The following is a 25,605-nucleotide window of genomic DNA, read 5'->3' on the forward strand; positions in this document are numbered from 1 at the left end:
TTACTTAAACCTTCTTACCATTTGCAAATTATTTTGCAGAGGGCAGTAGATTTTTTCTCATGAATTAAAAAAAAAAAGTATTCAATTTAACGCATAACTGCTAGAACATTTATTTCAAAAGAATAGTTTCAAAAAATGTATATTTTAAATAAATGCTGTTCTTTTTTCCTTTTATTTATTAAAGAATCCTGAGAAAAAAAAAGGATTCACAGGTTCTTATATATATATATATAAAGCACCAAAACTGTTTTCAACATTGATAATAAATCAGAATATTAGAATGATTTCTGAATGATCATGTAACTTTTAGGTGTGCTAGCTGAGATAATCAAGCGCACGAAGGAGCAAAGTTCAAAAGTAGTTTTAATCATAAATCCAGGAGAATATCCACAGGTCCATAAACAAAAAGTAACAAGTGCTCAGCAACATAAACCCAAATAATAGTAGACAATGAACTAAGGAACAGACAGGGCTAGAACAGGGCAATTAAGAAGAAACAAAACAGGTGTGTGGAACTAATTAACAAATCAAAAACCATAGAAACAAATGAAGGAACACAGGCAAACTGGAAAGCAGAGAAACCAAAACACAACAGAACAGAAACAGGACAGTAACAATGAATATGAGTGAATGAGACATTAAAAACCTTCAAAATCTTACTGATCCCAAACATTTGAACAGGTGGGTATTCCAGAAAGCAGGTTATGTGACATACCCGGGTAGGTTAAGAGTAAGTAAGTGGATAACCTCAACTTTCGGTTCCAAAAAGGAGACTTTCAGGGTATGTTTAGTAGTCATAGCAACTCACTACATAAATGCAGCTAGGGTTAGTTCACTTCAGCGAGCCTTCAGTGGGCGTGACAGATAGCGCACTTATATATTTACAATATGTTCATATATAATTTTTTTTTTTGATTAATGAAAAATCTTTTACATTATTCTAATGGATGACCTTTTATTATATGGCTGTATAAATTATAGTCTTTAAATATTTATTTATTTTATTCATTCCACAGATTTTCATATGGGGACTTTATAATTAGCATCCTCACATTCTCAAGGATTAAAAGATTACTCCGACAAGGCCATGCAAGAACAAAAGAAGACATTGGCGCGCTTTTTCTTACCTTTTAGTCTCGTCGATTCGTTCTGCTGTTGTGCTTGGGAACATCATTGTCATGTTGGAGGTAAACCTTCTTACCATTGACAATTTTTTTTTCTTTTTTTTTCATTTCATTCTTACCATTGACAAGTAACGTGTCCTGTTACACTTAAGGAAAAAAAAAAAAAAAAAACTCAAAAAATTATATATATACAAAAAAAAAAAATGTTCAGTCATTGAATTTCTGTGCCATAGACATGATTACGTTACTTGTGAAATTAAGATGAACAACTAAAACAACAACAAATCTGCATCAGATGATTCAAACTACAACAAACAACAAAAACCCGTTACCATAACAGTTTCCAAAGCAGTTTGTAAGATTAACGTATGATAACCTTTGCCTATAAGTGAAGTGAAGTCTGGCGACCCATAATCAGAATTTATGCTCTGCATTTAACCCACCCAAGTGAACACACACACAAGCATTGGGCAGCCATATTGCTGCAGCACTCAGGGAGCAGTTTGGGGTTCAGTGCCTTGCTCAAGGGTATCACCTCAGTCATGGTATTGAGGGTGGAAGAGAGCACTGGTCATTCACTCCACCCACCTACAATCCCTGCCAGACCTGAGACTCAAACCCACAACTTTTGGGTTACAAGTCCAACTCTCTAACCATAAGGCCACGTTTACTTTGTTTACTTTCACTTAAGACATAACCAACTGTGTTTATATGTAAACCTTGTGTGTTTTTGACAGTATTAGTGCAATCCAGTCCAGACTTTGGACCTAAACGTGGCTGGGGCATCTATTATTTTACTCACACTGCTGTCCTCCATTAAAACCTCTTTTTCTTAGGCTAATTAATGCTGGGAGAAGGGAAATCTATTTAAAACGCCTTATTTTATTAATTAAAATATTGATATTTGTCACCACTGTATTGATTCTTGTATCGGACAGAAAAGCACAACAATATATTGCCATATCGATATTTAGTCCTACCCCTATAAAACATTAAACACATTGTGAGAGAAGTTAAAATTTATTTGCTTTGCCTACATTTGAAATGAACGCATTAAAAAAAAATAATAATAAAAACATCAGTCCCATAATGCAATGCCTCTAGTATGATATTGTATTGTAAATGAAGCAGGCTGAAAACAGAAAAGTGCTGCATATTTACACACATTCTGTAAAGGATACAGTATAGCCCCTTTCACACTGAGATTCCAGATAATACACGGGGAATTTTTCCCGGCAATTGTTCCTGGATTGTTAGATTTTGGTTTCCTGGAATCTGTGCATGCGTTCACACACAATCCATAAAGGTCCCGTAATGACACGTGACATCAGGATGTGACGTGTAATGTACAAGTCGAAAACACTAGGCCGGGAAGAAGGAGAATAAGCAAAGCGGAAGTGTTTTCATTGCTTTATAAACATGGCAGCTGATCAGCTACTAGGGACATTGTTGTTTATGTATAATGCCTCTTTCACACAGAAATTCAGGAAAATACACGGATAATGTGTCCCGGGATCATTTGATTGCAGTTCATTCACACTGCCAGTGATTTTCTGTGTGTGTTCAAACACATCCCGTAAAGATCCTTTAAGACACGTCACATTACGATGCAAACAATTTCAACGATTCCCTGTAAATTTACTGTACAGTAAAGTTTTACAGTGTATGTATTAACATTAAACAGTATTTTTTTCTATTTGCAACATCAGTGTTACAAGTATTGTGCTTTCCATTTGTCTTCTATTTAATGGGTTTCACTGTACCACCTATTTGTATTTACACTTGCGTGGCTCAATCTGTAACAAAAACAAAAATAAAAATAATAACAATAAAACACACAAAAAAATCACAACAGATAACTCCACAATTAAGCTCTAAACAGTCCACCTTCCTTAACTGTTTATAAAAGATTATATCATTTCTGTACTATCATTTTGCCACATACAGTGTAAACTGCCAGTTATAATCATTTTTATAGAGCAATCAATTATGCTCTGTAACACTATTATACTGACTAAAAGAAAATTAATTACAAGTAAACAAGGACCAATTTCTCAGCCAACACTAATCACCATTATGGTGACACCTTTTTTTCCAGAAATTTAGGCAATAGATATACTGTAGACTGCATTGATGTAACAGTTAAACTCTGAATACAGTGTTTCATTGTAAATTACTGCCTGATGTAGTAACATCCCTGAACAATATATATATATATATATATATATATATATATATATATATATATATATATATATATATATATATATATATATATATATCATAGCCACCTACTCTTCCAGTCACAAAATACATCTGCTTATACTTTTCCTGTTTGAATCTGAAAGCACCCTGCTATAATCTACTCTTTTTATCTCCTTCTCTCTCCAGCAACAGATGGAGTTCCCGTGCAGAAGGATGGGGAACAGGTAAGGGCCTATTACACCAACATAAATATACTAAATTAGCCAAATCTCTCAACAGCGCTGACACACTATGACACTCCACACCACAAATTCCTGTTTGGGGGGTGGGGGGAGCATCCTGCTCCAAAATGGGGGCCAAGGTGTCCAAAACAGGAAGAGATTATCTCAGTTGGGGAAGTGAGCCAGCTCTCCTCCTTAACTGCAGAAAGACATTGTTAGCATATTAGCCTAGTAAACAGCATGTAGTTTAGTGCTTACCAGAACTCGCTTGTAGTTTGGTGTTATAGTAATTAGCCTTTACTTTTGGTTAAATTTGTGTGTTCCAGTCCCCCACACTCCTAAGAACTGACCCAGAAAGCAGGCTTATAGTATTTGCCTTCAGCTATACAGTGATACTGGAGACTGATTCTGGGTCTGTGCTTAAGGAAGGGATTATACTTTTTCTCAATGGATGCTCTGTATCATCATTGACACATCACTGTGCTTGCTTTTATTTCTTCTTACGTCTTCATACATATTGTTGGTAAATTTGAATGAGTAAGCACATTCATTTTATCTCACACAAAGCATATGTATGAGATTTGCTCCCTCCCTCTCTCTTTCAAAGCTAAATCCATTATCAGACAGGGTTTGCTACATAAAGAAAGAATATATGAAATTCAAAAGGTCTTTTCATGAGGCATATATGTTCTTATCAATAATAAACACACAGTTCCATCATCTGTGTCATCCTTTTCTGGTTTTGAAGTACCTGGCTGAACATCAAAATGTTGAGAAAACAATTGATAATCAGTGTGACAAGATTTGAGGGAGATTTTAAATAAAGCCCTGATGACAACAAACAACATAATTGAAAACAAATTTAAATATGTGTGAAGTATTTCAAAATATTTAATTTATACTATTTATAGAATTCAGTTCATACTATTTATACTACTATTTTGGTTACATGCATTTTATACAGGATATTAGCAGAATTTTTGCTTCTTCAACAAAAAGAATCAAAAATGAAGAAAAAAAAAATAATATGGAAGGCAGGCGGGGCTAAAAGTCTTTAAACGGAATGCTTGTAATTTTATTGTGTCAACACACAGTTTCAATATGCACAGCAGCGATGAAGTTTCAGCAATCTGAGACTACGTTTGGATATGTGACATGATGGCACATTGGTATATAGGTATACAACACATCAGATGTTATGTTTATTCATGAAGGATGTTGAATTGGTACACTGGTGCGCACGTATGCAAACACCAGACGTTATATTTGTTCATGAGGGATGATGCATGAGGCATAATTGGTACATTGTGTTTGATGTCAATCTTATGTCATAATTTGTCATGTCCTTTTTAGTTGTTTAGTTAATCTTCCTTACTCAGGTAGAAAAGTCTGAATTTACATTGTAACATTAACTTTAGCGCAGCAGTTATCAGTAAAGCAATGGCGCAATACACTAAGTAAAATGTGGGTAAATCTAGAGGTAAATCTGCTTTAAAAAGTATGGCACAATCGAACACAGCAAGAATGTGTGAGATTTGAGAGACACATCCCCTTAGCACAGTAAAACTTTCCATAAACTTGTGGCCCCATCCACCTTCCATAGAAAAAACTATTGAATGCCTCCAATCTACACAGGGTTGGTGCTTCATTCCCAAATGAATCAGTTTTTTTTTTGTTTTTGTTTTTTGATCGAAAATTGATGATCAAATTGATTAATTTATAAAGACGATCAAGTGTCGCCACCTGCTAGCGCAACAATGCAATCAACAGAACTAATCATTAAAAAGTCTGGTACAACTTGACAAGTCTGATACACCTAAAGTTGTCCCAGTATCAGAGACATTATTTCATTTTTAAGAAAGATTATTTCTCTTTGGAGCAACATGTACTGATTAATCGTGCACTGTTGGACAGGAACATGTATTATGAGTAAACAGTGTTAATTTTGACGTCGTGTTTGAAGTTTGTGCTCTCCAGGAGCTTCCCAAATTATTTTAACATTGTTTAGACTTCATATTACTCAGCATCTGATTTAATATACAAATACCAAATATATTGTAACATCCACAGGCTTGTGTGCTATATATATAAAAAAAAAAAAAATCTCACCTGTAATAGCGAGTAAACACAGCTCTCTGGGATTGATCTCTGTCCCTGAATCTTCATGGCTAGTATATCTTATTGCCATCACTGGTAAAAATAGTAAGATGATTGTAGTCGACAGTCTATTAAAGCATTCACTCCCTTCACCTATCGTGTATTCAGCATAGACTGATTATTATTATTCATTAGGCTGTATTTGCTTTCTTTGTCACTGTGTCTGTGTTGTTGTTGTTTTATTGTATTGTAAACACAAACACACACAGTTTCTTATTTATAGGCTATGTAGAAATAGTCTTGCTTTTAGCATAAGCTGTGCTCATGGCTTTTATCTGTCTTTTAGTCTAGGCAATGGATGTGAGGCCATAGTTTTTCATGTTTTTTTTTTTTTTTTTAAATGCTCATGTCTGTCTGCCAAAGCAAACTGCACGACTATTGCTCATACTTACAATATTTGAATAAACACCAAACCTTAAGTATTAAACTTTGGCATATAACCCATCCCACACATTTGAATGATATGCTGTAAATGCTGTGGCTTGTTGAGAAGAGATGTGCTATTACTTCTCTAAGCAATTAGACATGTTATTTTCACCTGGCAGACTAACTAACTAAATAAATGAATAAATAAATACATTTACTTATTGAAGGAGGGACATAAGCCATATCTAGGGACCAGAATGTCATAAAGATTTAAATATAGGCATTTTTGCCTTGAACCACCAAGTAACCATCTAGAACATGCTACTAGCAGTAATATGCTAAAACAAGAATACCTTAGCAAATGCATAGAAACGCCCTTGATAATACATTTGTGGCATCTCTCACATCTTGTTTTTTATTTATTTATTTCAGAAATGTAAAAATGTAGTTATTCTCTTGCCACTATCAAACTCTGTTACAGATAATACATAAAACAAACACAATTAAATGGTACATTCAACCAAAAATAAAACATTCTAGAATCATTTCCTCACCCTCATACTGTATTCCAATCACCCTTAATGCTTAAACATTTTTATTCGATGTATCACGAAATATTTAAATAATCGTCTAGCTGTTTTCCATTCTTTCACAATGAACATTTATTGAAGTTTTCCAGGATGAGTATAGTATTTATCATAAATTATAATAAATATATATTATATATATATATATATATATATATATTATCATATAATATATATATATATATATACGAAAATTATTTATCATAAATGTCGCCCAGTTGACTTGTGCACTATATTCCAAGTCACAAGAGTTTTTATGTAAACAGACGAAAATTTTTTTAAAAACGTATTATTCACACCCAATCCTTCTTTTGAGCAGAGGTCCACTCCTGTTCCTGGAGTACCACTGTCCTGTAGAGTTTAGCTCCAACCCCAGTTAAACACACCTGAATCAGCGAATCAAGGTCTTACTAGGCATACAAGAAACATCCAGTCAGATGTGCTGAGACAAGTTGGAGCTTAACTCTGCAGGACACTGGCCCTCCAGGACCGAGTCTGATCTTTGAATCATTTGACTCAAAATCATTCTAAATGATTCATTCAAGAATTAGACTGATTTAGTTCTCTGGATTCAGCTCACTGACTCTGAATAATCCGATCACAGTGGTTTAACAGCTCACTGGAGAGGAAGTTTATCAGTTGAAACATTTTGGTCTGTTTCTTACACAAAGCTTTCATTTGGTTTCAAAAGAGATTTTAGATGTACGTATACATTCATGGTGTTTAAAAGCTTTAGTTTCATTTCATTGAAACTGCATGGAAAACAGCAACCCCTATGTGTCATTTTGTACTTCAAAGTGCCAGGAAAGGTTTGGATTAACCTGAAGATCAGTAAATAATGACTGAATTAAATTTTTTGGCTGAACTGTCCCTTTGTATTCCACCTCTCTGTTAGTCCGGTCAATAAATCAGCTTCTCTGAATTTGATTTCCTCTCTTTTTTATTTCTCAATTTCTCCTTCAGCTTCACATGTTTTTAAAATGCTTTGTTCTGTCACAATCCCCCTCTCTCTCCTCCTTTCTATGTGGCCGTCTCTCTTGCTCTTTTCTCCTCTTTCTCTAATTCTGTCTATTCTTTCCCCATCCCTCCTTCCTCTCTCTCTCAGCATGGCCGAACAGACTTTTCATGGGATGGAATCAATGTAAGTGTTGTGAATATCATTCCTCCATTCCTTTCCTTTTGTTAATTTCCTCTGAATCACAGTCTTCTATCTCACACCCCATTCTTTCGTTTGATCTGTCGCTCTTTTGCGGTGACTTGTCGATGTGCTCTAGTAGTTAGACTTTGCTGCGGACGCAAATGACAAAACACTACACTTCCCATCATGCAAATAGACAGAAATTAAGAAGCGGGCTGTTGGGAAATGTAGTTTCACAACCTCTAAACCACTTTGCTAACTTTCTACTTAACTTCTTTTATCACCTCTTTCCTTTCCATAAAATGCCACTCTTAAAATTTTGCATTTCATTTCTGCTCTGAGCCGTCTCCTGCTTCATCAAAACCATCTATTTCTTCATCCTTCCTATTTTCTGTCCCATTTTTCTCTCTTGAATGCCTTCCTTCATTTCAGTTGTCCATGGAGGACACAACCTCAATCCTCCCTCGACTGAAGAAGCGGAACTCCAATGCCTATGGAATCGGCGCTCTGGCTAAGTCCTCTCTGACAGGTGTGTCAGGTGTGTGTCTGTCCTGTGAAATGGTAAACTGACCCCATGTTGACTCCAGACTGAGCTGGAGGAGATGGAGCCAACATGGACCCTTGTGGGTTTCCCTTTTCACCACCCGTTTCCATGTATAAACACTCTCCAATGGCTCATGCCATTGGTGAATTCCAAGGTCCAAAAAAGAAAAGAAAAGCGATATGCTTCCCACAATTCATTTTCATATGACTTTTCATTTTATCCTAAGTGGTGGTTGATGGGAGAGGCAGGTTTTTGTATGTAAAGTGCGTGTGAAGTGTGGAGATCAGTCAGTGTGTTGTCTTGTAATCTGTATCTGTGTTTTTGTTTTTGTATCCTTCTCTGAATGATCCTTTTCTTTGACTTTAATAATACATGTTCATCATTTCATTAGATATTACCTAAGAGCTTGAGAGATCTCTTAATTATCTCTGTATGTTTGCACTAATGTACTGGTAATATATATGTATATATATATATATATATATATATATATATATGTATGTGTATATATGTATATGAATATATGAATAAGCTGTGACTTATAAAGAAAATGCAGGAGAAAGTGTAGGCTATTATTGTGTGTAGATCTTTATTAGTGTGTGAAGACAGCAATTCCAGCAAGACAAATTCCTTTCCGTTGTCACTAAAACTTTTTTTTTCCCAGACCATAAGCATCTACTCTCATTACTCTCCATCCCATTTTGGAAGTAATTTTCATTTCCTTACCTTAAAGTAATTTCTACACATACTTATCACCAACAGAAACATTATAACACAGCACATGGAGAGGTTGCGTTGGCTGTAGAAATGGTAAATATTAAAGGAAAATTATATATGCTTTTCATCATTTTAACAGACAAGAATTTTATTAGAATCTTACCTCATTTTGCAAGTGAAAATTCTAGACCTGGAATTTCGTTCTAGTTACGCCAAGCTCTAAAATATTTTATTCGGTAGAAATTTTACAAAATTTAAATATCTTTTAAAAGGTTTTTACCCTTAATCGTTATCCAGTAAATCACACAAGACTGGAAAAGTCGTGTAAATTCATGAACTCTCAGTAAAGAAAAAAAAACTTCCTGAAGTTGATGGAGTAGCATCACAGTGACCTTTTTTATTATTTAAATTTTTTAGTACATTAAATTAAGCTGACGGTTACATTCACAAGTTATTCTCCATAAAGATGTAGCATAATTAGTTACTTTTTGCTATATTATAGTAATTTGTAATTATTAAAAATATTAATTTTGGTTATATCACGGTGATATGGCATACTTTCATATAATAATAATAATCAACAAAACTAAAACAATCACAATAGATAAAAATAAATAATGATGGGCACTTTGTAACGCAGTCTGTAAGAGTAGCTAATGGATAATATTTGTAGCGCAACCTCTGAGCACACTATTCCCAATTTTTCCCAATTCCTAACAAAAAGTCTCTGAGCAGGTGACGTCATACTCTAAAGCTACTTTTTTTTATTCCCCCTTTCTCTCCATAAACTAAAAGCCTTCTCTTGCTGCCTTCTTATCCCATCATCCACCCTCTGTCTGTCTGTCCCCTTCAGGAGTGACTCGCTCTATGAAGGACAAGGTGACAAAGCCAACAGCGATGGCCCAGGGGCGTGTGGCCCACATGATTGAGTGGCAGAGCTGGGGCATGCAGACGGTGGGTGTGGGGGGCAGTGGAACGGGACGCACCTCCAGTCTGCACCTCCAACAAGAGCGCAAGCTGGAGAATGACGCATACAGCGACCTCAGTGATGGAGAGAAGGAGGCTCGCTTCGCTGCAGGTGAGAGACAGAGTGTTTAACAGATAGAAAGACCTACACAAAATCTATTGCTAAGAAAGGACTGAAGACAATCAACATTCGGAAGACCCACAATGTGGAAGTGTAACCTAGTGGTTCAACATCTAAATTGTTGTAGGTTCAACATCTCTGTTATCAGACATTTATAGTACTCACATCACTCATATTCTTTATAGTATTTCCACAGTCAGGTGACAGAGATTAAGGTTCAAGTGTGAGACTAATTGTTGGAGTCTATTAAGTTTTTTATGTGTCCTTGAATTTGTCCATTACAGACTATAATTTAAACATAACTGGGGAAAAGTATCAAGGAATTATTAAGGATTAATTTCTTAAGCATATAAACTGTTTAAAATAAATATTTAAAAACACAAACTTATATTTATTTATTTATATATTTGTATATGTACAGTATGTAATTATGTATTTGTTTCTTTGTTTATTTATTGTTTTTGTTTTTCTTGGGTTCAATGTTATGAACTACCATTCAAAAGTTTTGGGTTGGTGTGATTTTTAAATGTTTTTGAAAAATGTTTTACTCTCCAAGGCTGCATTATTTGATTTTTAAAAATACAGTAAAAACAGTAATATTGTGAAATATAATTTCAATTTAAAATAGCTGTTTTCTATTTTAAATCTTTAAAAAAAATTAATGTAATCCTGTACTGGCAAAGCTGAATTTTCAGCAGCCATTACTTTAGTTTTCAGTGTCACATGATCCTTCAGAAATCATTCTAATATGCTGAAGAAACATTATCAATTGAATTTGTCCTTGCTGAATAAAACTATTAATTTTCCTAAAAAAAATATATATATATATATATATATATATATCAATATAATATATATATATATATATTTTTTTTTTTTTTTTTTTTTTTGCTAACAGTGTAAATATTTACTGTCACTTTTGGTCAATTGAAATTTGTCTTTGCTGAATAAAAAACTATAATTTTCCTAAAAAAAAATATATATATATATATTTTACTGACCCCAAACTATTGAATGATAGTGTATATTTTAATCAATATAAATCATTCCATATGGTCCAAACACAGGTGGTTTTAGTGGTCAAATTAATATTAGTCACAAACATATTCCTTAATTAGTCAATAATACCCTATTACATTCAGAAGTTGAATAGCAATAGAATCACTAGCATCTACAAAATACAAATTATGTATTCATAAATGTAACTGTCCTGTTCTCACTTAAACTTATTCTTTCTTTAAAACTTAGCTACAGAAGCAAGTTTTTATGCAGTTTTATGGCAATAAACAATGTAATCCTGAATTTTGTTAGGTGTGCTTCAGCAGTTTGCGATCTCTGAGGCAACGCTGCTGGCCTGGAGCTCTATGGACGGCGAGAGCACAAGTGTTGGATCTAATCAGGGAAGCATAGCCCACCTGAGCGAGGCCAACCAGGAAAGCATTACCAGCCGAGGTACTGACTACATTTCCCAGCATGCACCTGCAAGCTCAGCGAATTACTGTTCCTCTTCCTACTGCGCTTTAGGCTGGAAACTTAGGAATAAAATCAATTTAGCAACAGAACTTCCGTGTCACAGTGTGAGCTCTGATGAGTGTTGCAATTATTCAGGCGACATGCTGTCATAAACCATAATTAAACACATTCTCTCAACAACTTAGCTCATCTTTCCATCTCAGCTCAAAGAATATGTAAAGAAGATATGGTCAAAATCCATGTCTAACTCTGTAACAACTGAAAGAAAAATTTTACATTTTCTTTTGTTTTCCTTTATTTATTTAATCTTAAGAGGTTTCTACAAGAAGAAAGCTTTCCATTGAAAGCCTCCTAGAGTGAGGGTGGGATTGCTATATTGCTGCTGATTTGGAATGCAGTGCACTTTGGGTTTTGAATGGTTTTGAATAAATGAATAACTAAAGGTCAGGGACCCGTGACTCTCAGGAGAACGAGAACTAATCCACTAAACAGTTCAGTACAGCTATACAGATTCACATGAGAGCTCGGAACAACCAAAGCCATCTGCATGCCAAATGATAACATGTAACAGACAGATAATGTGATAATTATGTCATATGCTAAGGCAGAGGTGTAACAAAACTCTAACTAGTTTCACAGCCCCAGAAGTTTGGAACAAAATGCATTTGCAAATCCAGATGGTAGTTTCTTTTTAACATCTGGAACATATGCTCCATAAATCAAAGAACATAAGAATGTAACCTGATCTCCAGCACCAGATAAAGAGTAGAAAATGCTCTTAAAAACCTATTGCATAAGAATTAACCATAAAGATATTATATTAGATTAGTTTTTAAAGCTCTTTAGGATTTGTTTTTCTAAATAAGTCTCTTATGTTCACCAAGACTTTTATTGCATTGTGCTTCTATTCTTCTCATATCCTTGTTTTCCGTGTTTTTCTGTTTCCTTTTGGCTTGCCTTGCCTAGCCTGTGTTTTTACTCTGGACAGTTTTCTTGTTTCATGATCTTTTGCCACCTGCCTTGACCATTGCCCATTCTTGGATTACTCTTTTGTCTCACCCTGGATATTGTTGTATGCCATGTTTGACCCTGCCTGTTCTGACTACTCTTTAAATAAAGCCTGCATATGGATCCCCAGCTTCATTCTAATGCTCATCCATCCAGGCCAATCCAGGCCAATTATGGACCCAGTATTGAGGTTAGTTTGCCTCTGTCAGGGAATGCATTCCGTTGAGGACCACATCTCAGATTCCTAGTCTGGTTATCTCAAGCCCACTACTCTCAGCACTCCTAAGCCCTGTGGTCCTAACACCAGAGCCTCTCCACATAATGGCCACCACTCCAGAGCCTCTTAATGTCATGGCTGCCACTCCAGAGTCTCGTCCCATCATGGCCGCCATACCACAGTGTCTCCGGCCATCATGGATGTCACTCCTGTGTTCCCGGTCATCATGAACATTGTATTTGAAGACATTCAGGTGTTCCAAAGGCATTTGGGGCTGATTACCAGTGTGGTGGATCCAGTGCTGGTGTTGGTGCGAGCTGCTGGCTACCCCACAGCCTCAGCACTCTCAAGCACCGCGGTCTCAGCGCTCTCAATGCATCAAAGCCCTGTAGTTCCTGAAGTCATTCCTGTATCTGCTGCACTCCCCATAATGGGGACTGCTATTTGGTGTGTTTGGACTGCACACCACTCTTATCTCCTCCTGAGGCGGCGGTGTCAGCTTCAGCTCCTCTCAGAGCAGTGGTGCCCACTTCTGAACTCATTGTCTGCCCTGTCTTGCCTTGCCTTGCCTAGCCTGTGTTTTGACTCTGGACTGTTTTTGTTTTGTTATCTTTTGCCGACTGCCCTGACCTTTGCCATTCTTGGATTACTCTTTTGTCTCACCCTGGATATTGTTGTTTGCCATTGTTTGACCCTGCCTATTCTGACTACTCTCTATTAAATAAAGCATGCAAGTGGATCCCCACCTCTGTTTTTTATATTTAATTTATTTATTGTAATATATTATAATATATCAATAAAATATTTATCATATATTTTAATAAGTAATTTATCCTTGTGATGGCAGTATTTTTTAAAGCAGTCATTACTCCAGTCTTCAGTGTCACATCCTTCAGAAATCATTCTAATATAATTGTCAGTTTTAAACGATGAAAACGGTAATACTTTTTTTTATTTTTACTATTATTATTTAGGATTCTTTGATAAATAGAAAGTTTAAAAGAACACCATTTATTTGATTTTATTTTTTATTTTTTTTTGTAACAATGTACAGCTCTGGAAAAAATTGAGAGACCACTCTAAATTCTTTCTTGAATCAGCATCACTACATGTGCGCCAGCCATTCCATTCCAGTGTCTATTGAATTCCAACACAGGCAAACCTCATTTTGCCTAATGAAGTACTCTGTACCAAATATTTTTTACGAGGAAAGGTATAAAAACCACTGCTGTGGTCATCACTATCCTCTTGCAGTAGGACAAGCTGGATGGAAAAACAGTGCTAGTAGTACCTCAAAATGAATTGGAATCAAATAATAACTATCCAACATGCCAAAAGAGAAAATTGAGTGAGGAAAATAAGGGTTCAGTTCTGGCTTTACAGGATACAGAGGGATACAGTAAGCATCGGGTTGCTTCCATCCTTAAAATTTCAAAGACAGCAATTCATAAGAACAAGGTCAAGCTGCAGACATTGGCGACAACAAAGCTACAGACTGTCAGAGGTTGAATATGACTCTCCACTGACCAAGATGACCGCCAAATCATTAAATGTCACTCAACAACTGCAGAACGACATCATGTGACCTAAAAATAATGGCAAACGGCAGCTGGGGTGAAGTGCACAGCAAGGACAGTTGAAAACAGGCTCCTAGGGGCAGGGCTGAAAAGCTAGAAAAAAGCCCTTCGTCAATGAGAAGCAAAGAAGAGCTAGGCTGGGGTTTGCAAAAGTCCATAAGGATTGAACCGTAGAGGGTTGGAGTAAGGTCATCTTCTTTGATGAGCTCAATTTTCAGCTTTGCCCAATGCTTGGTCGTCTGGTTAGACGGAGACATGGAGAGGCCTACAAGCCACAGAGTCCAGCACCCACTGTAAATTTTTGTGGAGGATCTGTGATGATCTGGGGATGCTTCAGCAAGGCTGGAATCGGGCACATTTATCTTTGTGAAAGGCACACAAATCAAGTCATGTACAAGGTTGCCCTGGAAGAAAACTTGCTTGCTTCTGCTCTGACAGTGTTCTCCAACTCTGAGGAATGGTTTTTCCAGCAGGACAAAGCTCCCTGCCATGGAGCCAGGTCAAATTAAAATGTGGATGGAGGACCTCCAGATCAAGTTCCTGTCATGGCCAGCCCAAACTCCACTGAAAACCTCTGGAATGTGATCAAGAGGAAGATGGATGGTCACAAGCCATAAAACAAAGCAGAGCTGCTTGAAATTTTGTGCCAAAAGTGGCATAAAAAAACCCAACAGCAATGTGAAAGACTGGTGAAGAGCATGCCAAGATGCATGAAAGCTGTGATTGAAAATCAGGGTTTTTCTGCCAAATATTGATTTCTGAACTCTTACTAAGTCAAAACATTAGTATTGTGTTGTTTAAAAGTGAATATGAATTTGTTTTCTTTGTATTATTTAAGGTCTGAAAACACTGCATCTTTTTTGACCAGTAATTTTGAACAGTTGTCATTTTCTGCAAATAAATACTCTAAATGACAATATAACTATTTGGAATTTGGGAGAAATGTTGTCCAGAGAAACTAGAGAAACCGATAATTTTGCAGTGGTCTCTTGATTTTTTCTAGAGCTGTAAGTCTTTCCTGATACTTTTCAGCAATTTAATGAATCTTTGCTGAATAAAATTGTTAATTTCTTTCAGAAAATATTCTATTCTATTGAAGAGTATTGCTAAAAATAATTTTATTAACAAACTTTTCAACTGTAAGTCACTTTGGATAAAAGCATCTGCCAAATGAATAAATGTACATGTACATTATAGTAAAAAGTAATGATAAAAAAAAATGTAAAAAAAAAAAATATTAATTTGGTTTTTAGCCAAAATGTGTGTGCTACTTGTATTTATGCTTATTAGTTTTATTGTATTGCATCATTCCTCTTGAATCACCTGTAATGAAATCATTTGTGAATCATGTTATCTGCTGTATAGAGCACAGATCAGTTATTTATGGAGTTTCATTCCAGTTGGGATGCCGCCATAGAAGGTCTATAGAGAGAAAAAGGGCAAGAGGAGAATAAACTCAGTGGGCAGTCTGTATACAAGTGAGGGTTGCTATGCTACATTACAAAGCCATTTCCTCAGTAAATAAAGAATCTCATTTCTGCCCTGCTGAAGGGGTGAAATGAGTGAATTTCACAATGATGGCCATGGGGTATACTGAGGCAAGAGATTTCACCGTCAGAAATAGAGTGTGCAGTTATTATTATTCAACATTGTTTTATAATTGGATATAATTTAGAAAATATCTTGCTGATGTTTGGTAAGTAGCCATATAATAATCACCAGATGACAACTCTGATCAGCACAGGCTGTGTGGAAAATGATCTAAGATTTAGAAATAGGATAAAATATACAGAATGTTACCCTTGACGTTTGTAATATGTTCTTTCTTTTTCTCTGTCTCTTTCAGACCAGATAGTGCACCATTCTTCTGCAGAGGTGTGGCCTCACAATTACGTCTCCCAGGGTCTTTATTGCCTTTCTTCCTCTGATGCTTGGGAGCCAATTAGTAATGAACAGTCAGGTGTGGCCTCTCCTGCCACCAGTTCATATGTCATGGCTGTCGGGACTGAGGGAGGATATGACCCAAATTCAGCAGCTCAATTCCTGTCACAACAGCAACAGCAGCAGCAGTATCAGAACCAATTACAGCAGATCCAGACCCTGCACCAGATCCATCAATACCAGCAGCAACAGCTCCTGCAGTATCAACAACAGCAACAGGTGAGTTAGAAAACTACAACTCCCATAACCCCCTGTAACAACAACAGGTGCTTTACAGGTGAGTCATGAAACTACAAATTCCATAAGGCCTGTTTTGTTTTTATACTGCAGTGCGTGAGCTGTGCATGTTTATCTCATCACTCACATTAACAGATCTATTAATTTTGACTTGCACTGAATGAATACACCTCTTCTATGATCAGAATGTTTGTAATTTCAGAATTAAAATTAATTTGGATTTTTTATGGGCATGAAGTCAAAAATGTTAGTGTGACACAGCTGTCCTGATATCATAATAAATAAATAAATAAATAAGAGTATTCAGTTCTTGAAAAAAATAAAATAAATAATGGTTTAAAAAATGGTTCAAAAAGAGAAAATGGTAACACTTTACATAAGGTCCTATTAGTTATTTAGTTAATTAACTAACAATAAACAATACACGTTACAGGATTTTTTAACCTTTATTACCATTAGTTAATAAAAATAACACTGTTTATTGTTAGTTAATATTAGCTCATGTTCGTTAAATAATATTAACAGATACAACTTTTCATTTTAATAATTTATTATTAAAACTGAAATTAACCTAAACTAAGATGAATGAATCTTTAAAAAGTTTAATCATCTTTAAAACGATTAATAAATCTTATTAGTTAATGGTAGTTAATTAACAAATAACAATAAGCAATACACGTTACAGTATTTTTAAATCTTTATTAACATTAGTTTAATAACAACAACATGGTTTATTGTCATTGCATATTACCTCATGTTCATTAAATAATATTAACAGATGCAACTTAATTTTAACAGTTTTTTAGTAAATGTTGAAATCAACATTAAAAATAAATAAATAAAGTATTTTTCATCATTAACTAATGTTAACAACCAGAACCTTAATGTACAGTAAAATGTTATTGGAAAAATAAAACTCGCAATAATCCTTTTATAATTTATTGCCATAATGAAATTCTCAACTTGGAAAACCAGAAATCACATAATTTTTTTGTACAAATCTTTATTATGTGGCAGAAACACTGTCAGTGTGAAAGCGAAATGTGCACCTTCATCGCTTCACAGACATTGGTGTGAAGCAGGGATGAAACACATATCTGCATCATCATCTCCTGTATTAGTAACAGAGGAGTCATAAAATGTATCTTCCATATGCCTCTTCAACAACAGTTTGTTGGCGCATTGACATACTGTAAGACTCCCATAAGGCCGTGCTGCAACAGATCTTATGCTAGTATCAACAACAGGTGAGTTACAAAACTGCCATTCCAGTTAGCATCTACTGCAAAGACATCTCTTGCTCTGCTGGCTGCAGCATCATGTTGGTGTTGAACAGCACAGGTCCCAGTGGCCATTTCAACAGCAGCCCCAGGATCAACAGTAAAACTTAATCAGGGTCCATCATTCAGCCTTTAACCAGAAGCCATTGATCGTCACAGTAATCAAGGTCTCACTGGAGCAAATGGGGAATTAAACACTACAAATCCCATCAGCCATTGCAATTGTAATGCAATAGAGCACAAGTTGGGTTCTAAAAGTAAAAATCCCATTCTTGATCTTTGTATAAACGTTTCAAGACCTAGATGCTTCCGTAGAAGGCAATGTTTACTGATTTCAGCTTGATGTTTAATCATGTTAAAAATACGCAGCAGTGATTGCCCATTCCCATGAAACATTGCAGATAGATAGCTAGATAGATAGATAGATAGATAGATAGATAGATAGATAGATAGATAGATAGATAGATAGATAGATACTGTAGATACCACAATGGAAACTTGAGATGTTTTTTGGTCTATTTGCAGATGTTGGAGCAAAGACTACAGAGTGCAACTCAGTCTTTACAAGCTACTCCCAACAGCACCATCCACAGCCTGCCGCCCCTCACTCACCCGCCATTAGTGGATCTGTGGGGGGCAGTGCAGACAGAGGCCTATCAGGCAGACATGGTGGGCTACATGGGTATGCCTGTAGCAGTAGATGGAAATCTAACAGCCCCCACAGAGGAGGTGACAACAGATCGCTCACCTTTACTGGAAGCCCAGGAGGAGGAAGAGATCAAAGTAAGTGAAAATAATAATAATAATAATTATTATTATTATTATTATTATAAAGCAAAATAAAACAGGCAGAGAGCCCTTAAATGACACTTAACCCACACTTAAAAATATCTGAATGTTTTTGCACTAAAAACAAAATATCAAGTGATATCTGCTATAGTTGTCTTTTTCTCAAAACTAACTTCACTTCTCTAGTTATTTGGAAGTTTCTTTTGACCAAATGGTCCCAGCATCATTTTTAGTGCATGTATGAAGTCAGCACCCTCAAGTTCACACAGGTGTCATAACAGAGTAACCACAGTTCATCACATTAACTATGAACATGATCCACTTACAGTTGACAACTACACTGAGTCTATTAAAACTATCAAAAGAAGTTTTTGTTCATTGCAATAAACCTCCAATAATCTCAAAGAGCTTTGTGCTTTCTTACTTCTGATAGGAAACAATGTCTCATCTTTCAAATTCTGTCCATTCTATCATGAAATTCAAACAATGAATGTAGCTTTGATGCTTTTAAATGTATTGAGACACAACACGCTGTAGTGCCTCAGTTCAAGCAGCAGAGCGGTAATACAACTTTAATACAAGTTATGGCATGAAATAAACACGAATAGAACAGCATCTCGACAGACAGTTAATATGAAAATATATATATATTTAAAATGCTATTTCTGTCAGCAGCTAGAAAAGTATGAATCCTGTCTAAGTTTTCTAACTCCTGTCACTGTTGGAATCAGGTATGAGTCACAGTTTGAATCAGTTCTTACAGCTACAGTGTGTAACTTTTCTAGCGCTGAAGTGTGTAATTTCTGTGCCAACAGCGGCACCAAAAGGAACTGCAAAAATAATGACTGTTTTCAGACAGGTTTTTTTTAAAAACTCCACCCTACTGTTATTGGCCAGGCTGATGGATAATTCCACCCCAACAACAATCAACAATCAGTGCCGTTTTTGAATAATGCGCATGTGCATAAATGTATAAGGGAACCTATTAATACTTCACCTGTGATTGACGTCAATAACAGCAGTACTATACTGTTGAACCAGCATGGTGCAAATAATGGAAATACAACCATGTTACTACAGTTTCGTCATGACTAGCTAGTTAATATCTCCAACAAGGCATCATACGGTTGTTAAAAAGCAAGTTACATCGTTGTACTGGAAAGGCATTCCTGGTTGGGTAGATCACAAAAAAACATTTTTGATAGCACTACAAAGTTTATACATTTCATGAGAAACAATTTATAAATACCTTAACTGAACTACTGCAAGTGTCGCTAAAACAACTTTCAACAATGGTCTGTTTATTTGAGTCCCAAATGTTAGTTGTCCCAAAACAAAACCTGTTCGAGTCTCATTCCATTGTTATTATATTTAGTGCCACTGTTAGCACAGAAATTACACACTGCAGCTGTAAACAGGAAATGACATGTGCCCAGTCTAACATCCCGCCTCTTTTCCAGGAGGAAGAGGTAACGTTATGTATGGAACCAGAACCAGTAACATTAATTCCATCTCCAGTAACGCAGGAAGTGACCTCGACGGGAGGAAGCAGTCCAGGTCAAGCCCCTGGAGAATCCAGCACAGAGCGCAAGGTGTTTGATGTCTCGCCATCTGTAATTGAAGAGCTTGAGGAAAAGGAGGAGTCCGAATCATCGTCTGTAGACACCACGGCAACCAACTAAGTGGCTGGCGTTAAACTTGAGCTGGTTATGACAGACATTTCAATCAGCGTGATCAAACAATATCAACACCTATTTCAGGAATCAAACACCATTGTGATGGAATTCGAGTGACTGCTCGAACCCAAAATGAAAAAGCAGAACTGAAAGTTACAGCACTGAATACATGAACACTATGATATATTTATTTTTATTTTTTTTTGTAAGCCTTCTATTATGGATGTCTGAAAAAGGAAGGCACAGAACGGGAATGGGAAATCCTTGGAACTGGGAAAGGACAGGAGGAGGAAAACTCATGTTTGGAATGGAGTGATAGAGTTGGAGGTACAGTATGTGTTTCAGGACGATGAATATGAAGAACATTCGGTTAAATATGTGCATGCTTTTACAAGGAGTGTTGGCACTCATTATTCAAAATAAAGAAACTATAGGTAATAAACCATAATGATTATAATAATACTATTCTTTTCTAAGAAAACAGCAAAAAAATATATATATAATTGTAAAATAGACAGTAACGCAAGCTTTTTCAACCCATGCCCTTCAGAATTTTAGTTCCCACAAAGACACTTACCATAAGAGATCACATACACTCAATACAACACAAATTCCCTCTTTTCCTCTTCGGTTTTCACCCTGTATACTTCCAAACACACTCATTTATATATAAAAGACTGGATTTGGCAGTTTATGACGCTGTTAGGAGAAACACAGTTTCAATACAGAAGTTTCTGTGCTTAGAAACATAAAAATCAATTAACTGAAACCAACCACTGATCTACATAGTTCTGTCGGCTGTTTATTTAATATGTACGGTATTCAAACCCTCATAAACTCAAGCAAATAGATGTAGTACGCATTCAAAAGTTTGGGGTCAGTTAAATTTTTTCAGTGTTTTTGGAAGAACCCTCTTTTCCCCAGGGCTGCATTATCTGATCAACAATGCAATATAAAAACATGAATATTATAAAATAATATAACTGTTTCTATTTTAGTATTTGTCTAAATTGTAATTTATTCCTGTGATGGCAAAGCTGATTTTTTTCAGCAGCCATTACTCCAGTCTTCAGTGTCACATGAGCTTTCTAAATCATTATCAATCTTAAAAACAGTTGGGCTGCACAAAACATTTTTGTGGAAACCATGACAGATTTCTTTTCAGGATTATCTAATGAATAGAAAGTTCAAAACAACCACATTTATTTTAAATAGAAATCTCATCGATATGTCTTTACTGTTGCTTTTGATAAAATCTAATGCTTCTTAATTAAATAATTTCTTTAAAAAAAACTTACTGACCCCAAACTTTTGAAAGGTAGTGTACATTCACAAATATATACACATATACCTTTGATGTTCTCCCATACTGGCATACAAAGGAAAAATGCAGTAACTACAGCAAAATTAGAACTGAGAAAAATTAAATTAGTTGATTGATTGACTGTTTTGGCTTTGTATGGCAGCTTTTACTGTTCTAAAATTAAGCTACTGTAAGTATACTGATCAAAGCACCCAACCTCTTACAAACAGCTTTTTTAGATTTTATTTGCCACATTATTAGACACGTTTTCATTTAGCATTTAATTTCTTTATTTTTTGTAGTAGTAATATAAACTTTTTCACGTGCACACCACACATACTCACAGATATAATTCATACTGGACTGTAACATAGCGTGCTTCCCTCTCTTTTGGCATGCATGATGTTTGTCAGTGTACTCTATACAAAATTGTATAGATATTTGCACTGGACCTCAGTACTCTGAGCTGAGCCTGAGACTGACTCTGTGAGATCTGTGTGTTTAGTGACTTGATTGGCTGATTAAAGGAGAGAAATGTCTGGGGAGAAAAAAAAAACTTTTTTGCACTTGCATTGGTTGTTGGGAGAAGGACATATGTCTTTTAGATTGAAAATTGTTTTATGAGACAAAAATACACTTCCCATTGAACTTCTTATTTTCTATCATTTTTATCATGAAATTATTTGTTTTTGCTCTGGTTTAGTCAAACATTGGCTTCAGGATGGTTTTGAAATATCTAGATTAAATGAACTCTGTTCAAATTACTTGTTTTCATGATAAATGACAACTGAGAGGAGAAAGATGGATAGGTAGTGCCTATAACCTCAAATTACAAAAATAGAAGAATACTACAGTAAACATTTTTGGCAGAACAGTCCTGTTGGCGACTCATACTTATTGTTACACTTGCAGGACTGGTTCTTGATGATTTATTTTTATAATAAAGCATGTCATAATTTCTGTTCCAAAATATGTATTCCATTGCCTACAGTTCTTTTCACTATCTATCAAAGGGAGAATAGAAAAGGACCTGGATTCACATGCTGTAAATATCCTTTACCAAGATAACAAGGAAAAATGTTTCCACAGAATGAGAATGGAAATGGACTTTGATTCGAGTTCAACGTGACCTCATGAACAACTCAGGCCATTTGGAATGTCCAACTGCACAGGCGTCTTCCTGTTTGTCATGGTCACTGATTACACAGTAACTATGATGCTACAAATTTTGCATTGACTGTGTATTTGTTCATAAACGAATATGAAGCATATTCGTCCCAAAGTAGGAGCAGACGTCCGGTTCAGAAACAGAAGTACAGTAACTACATCATCCTGCATTGTGATGTCATGCATGATTCACTAAGGATTTAAACAAACAAACAAACAAAAAAATAACAAAAATAGAAAAAAGAAAAAGTCTACAAGTTATTACAATGGTTTCTTTGGAGGACACACGGTTCACCTTTGAAGGCTGTGTGTAATACAAACTTAAGAAGAAATAGCATTAATAGCTATATGAAGTGTATTGACTTGATTGAATTTATTTATTAACTGATTATTTATGCAATGTTGGGACAATGTTTATTTTTCTACAGAATTGTGTGCACTCCCTCCTCTATATGTTGGGGTACATATTATTTCACTGCTGGGCTCCTGAAGAGGCTCTGACAGATTTTTGTGTACAGTATTTGTGTACCTTTTGTCACTGAAAAAAATCACACACTTTCTTAAACATCTTGTTGTATGTCATAAGGTTAATGTTTTAATATAATGTTTTATATTATCGATACATAACAGTCTACTACATCATTGCATAAACCAACCGTTAAACAGAAACAAAACTGCTATATATTTATTCAGTGTCTTGTAGTTCTTATATTACGTGAAGCATACAGAACTCCAAAAGTTGCTCACATGAAATAATATGTGCCCATTTATTTATTTAAGAATTATATAGGAGAGGGATTTAACTTTGCAGCCTGTATGATATCTATTTGTTGTTTTCAGATAAATGCACCTTTGGTTGTAATGGCGACTGACACAACTGATGCTGGTAGGTCACGTGATAATGACAACTTGGTGAATGTAGTACGTACAGATTACATTCGTACTATACAGAACAAACATTTTTAGCAGTCATAAAGTAATTACTTATTCAAAATAAGTAGCTTCTCAGAAGAGTGTGTAATTTTGAATGCAGCCCAAGTATGTTCACGTCATCAAGTGATTCCGAGATTCTGACTTCATTGCAGAAGTCATTGCAGAAGTCGTTAAGGATTATGAACTTGAGATTTTAGTGCAAATTGACCATCAATGGCAATCACACGTAGCCAGGTCACGCTGCTGCAACCAAAGGAGTGATGTCATGTTCTCTTTTATTGCTTTTTATGTAAGATAAGGAATATACGAATTAATAAATAACAAAAAGCCAAATGTATTTCCTTGAATGCAGTTGTTTATCATTTGTGTTTACAGATGAACTGATTTCAACTGGATTTTTTTGTACGATTCTACTGCCATGTTTCACTACAAAACTGTCTGTTGGCATGATGCTGTAACTGGTCTGTTGTTCTACCTCTCTCCTTCTCCTTTTCCTCTCTTTTTCCCTTGGTATGTTATTATCTGTCTGTTACTCAAACCCTGTGTTGTCTCCTCTTGGTCTAAGAATCATATTCAGAAGTAATGCTTTGGATAAGAAACACTGTTGTGATAAAATTTGTTTATGATAACGCTGAAATACATGGTGTCAACATGTTCAGCAAGCTATACAAATCCAGTCGTTTTGGACTGACTGAGCTGTATGAGGTGTGATATAAGAAGTACGTATATCTATGCATGCTTTATTGAAGGTTTTAAATGGTTCTTCCAATGTGCTCTTCCTCTTCCTCCACCAGACTCTCTTTCTTACCAATCTCTTTTTTCCTGCACGAACGAAACACCTCCCTGACCTTCAAGAATATTGCTATTCCTTTATTTTCACCCCAAAATAATGACGAATAAATGAAGCAAACAAAGCATTATTGCGCACTTTGTGTATTTTTAAGACGTGGCAAAAAGTCTGCATGCTCTTTAGACCATTAAAACATCAATAGATATTCATTAATAAAGTAATCAAACAAAGATTTAATGGTAATGACTTTGTAGCTTAAATTATGTAGTAAACAAATCAGCTTCGTAATGAATGTCTAGTGATTAAATGAATATACCAGGTTCAACACAGGATCAATCCACATTATTTGTGGCACAACAATAATTTCACTTCTTATATAAAAAAAGCAAAAATCTAGATTACAGTAAGGCACTTTCAGTGGAAGTGAATGGGGCAAATACATTAATGTTAAAATACACAATGTTTCAACATTATAGCCACAAGGCATAAAAAAATATTAAAGTGAACATGGTTTTAGTGTGAATAAAATCACTAACCTTTTGTGTGTAAAAATATAAATTCATAACTTTGTTACCATGACAATGTAATGCTATAAACACATACCCTAAAACGACAATAACAATTATGATTTAAACAGCTTTATAGCTAATTTTGTAAGTGCTTTTATAAAATTATAAGCTTCACATTTCTTCTTTAAAACCAAAAACTGGCCCATGCTTCACTGAACATTGATTTTTGCTTTTTCAAATAAATAAAACAAAGGACAATTTATTGGTGTTGTTCTAATCAATATTGTAACAAATGTTGCCGATTGAGCCAGTGTTATTTTAGTATTATAGCATTTATAGCTTTTAATTTAGCTATATATTTGTTTCTAATTTTAGTAAAAAAAAAAAAAAAAAAAAAAAAAAAAAAAAAGTTAATACTTTACAATAAGGTTCCATTAGTTAACTATATTTAATACATTAAAATTAGGGCTGTCAAATGATTAATCACGATTAATCACATCCAAAATAAAAGTTTTGTTTACATAATATATGTGTGTATACTGTGTATATTTATTATGTA

General features: G+C 35.2%; 1 protein-coding gene across 8 annotated transcripts in view; it reads left to right on the forward strand.

Moving 5' to 3' along the window:
• LOC109105722 (auxin response factor 19-like) overlaps positions 1–24,948 on the forward strand; it is a 163,230-nt gene extending 138,282 nt beyond the window's left edge. Inside the window, exons 2-9 of one of the 8 annotated variants that reach the window (XM_019118988.2) lie at positions 3,516–3,553; positions 7,766–7,801; positions 8,231–8,336; positions 9,913–10,137; positions 11,458–11,598; positions 16,268–16,581; positions 18,405–18,662; positions 20,129–24,948. In XM_019118988.2, the coding sequence (XP_018974533.2) occupies positions 3,516–3,553; positions 7,766–7,801; positions 8,231–8,336; positions 9,913–10,137; positions 11,458–11,598; positions 16,268–16,581; positions 18,405–18,662; positions 20,129–20,350 (1,340 nt within the window). In that variant the 3' untranslated portion in view covers positions 20,351–24,948. Of the gene's footprint in view, positions 1–3,515; positions 3,554–7,765; positions 7,802–8,140; positions 8,337–9,912; positions 10,138–11,457; positions 11,599–16,267; positions 16,582–18,404; positions 18,663–20,128 lie in introns of all 8 variants that reach the window. The other 7 variants (XM_042772248.1, XM_042772246.1, XM_042772247.1 and 4 more) reach the window with 7 other exon arrangements.
• The last annotated feature ends 657 nt before the right edge of the window (positions 24,949–25,605 follow it).

The sequence above is a fragment of the Cyprinus carpio genome, chromosome A16, assembly GCF_018340385.1.
Source record: "Cyprinus carpio isolate SPL01 chromosome A16, ASM1834038v1, whole genome shotgun sequence".
Lineage (NCBI taxonomy): Eukaryota > Metazoa > Chordata > Actinopteri > Cypriniformes > Cyprinidae > Cyprinus > Cyprinus carpio.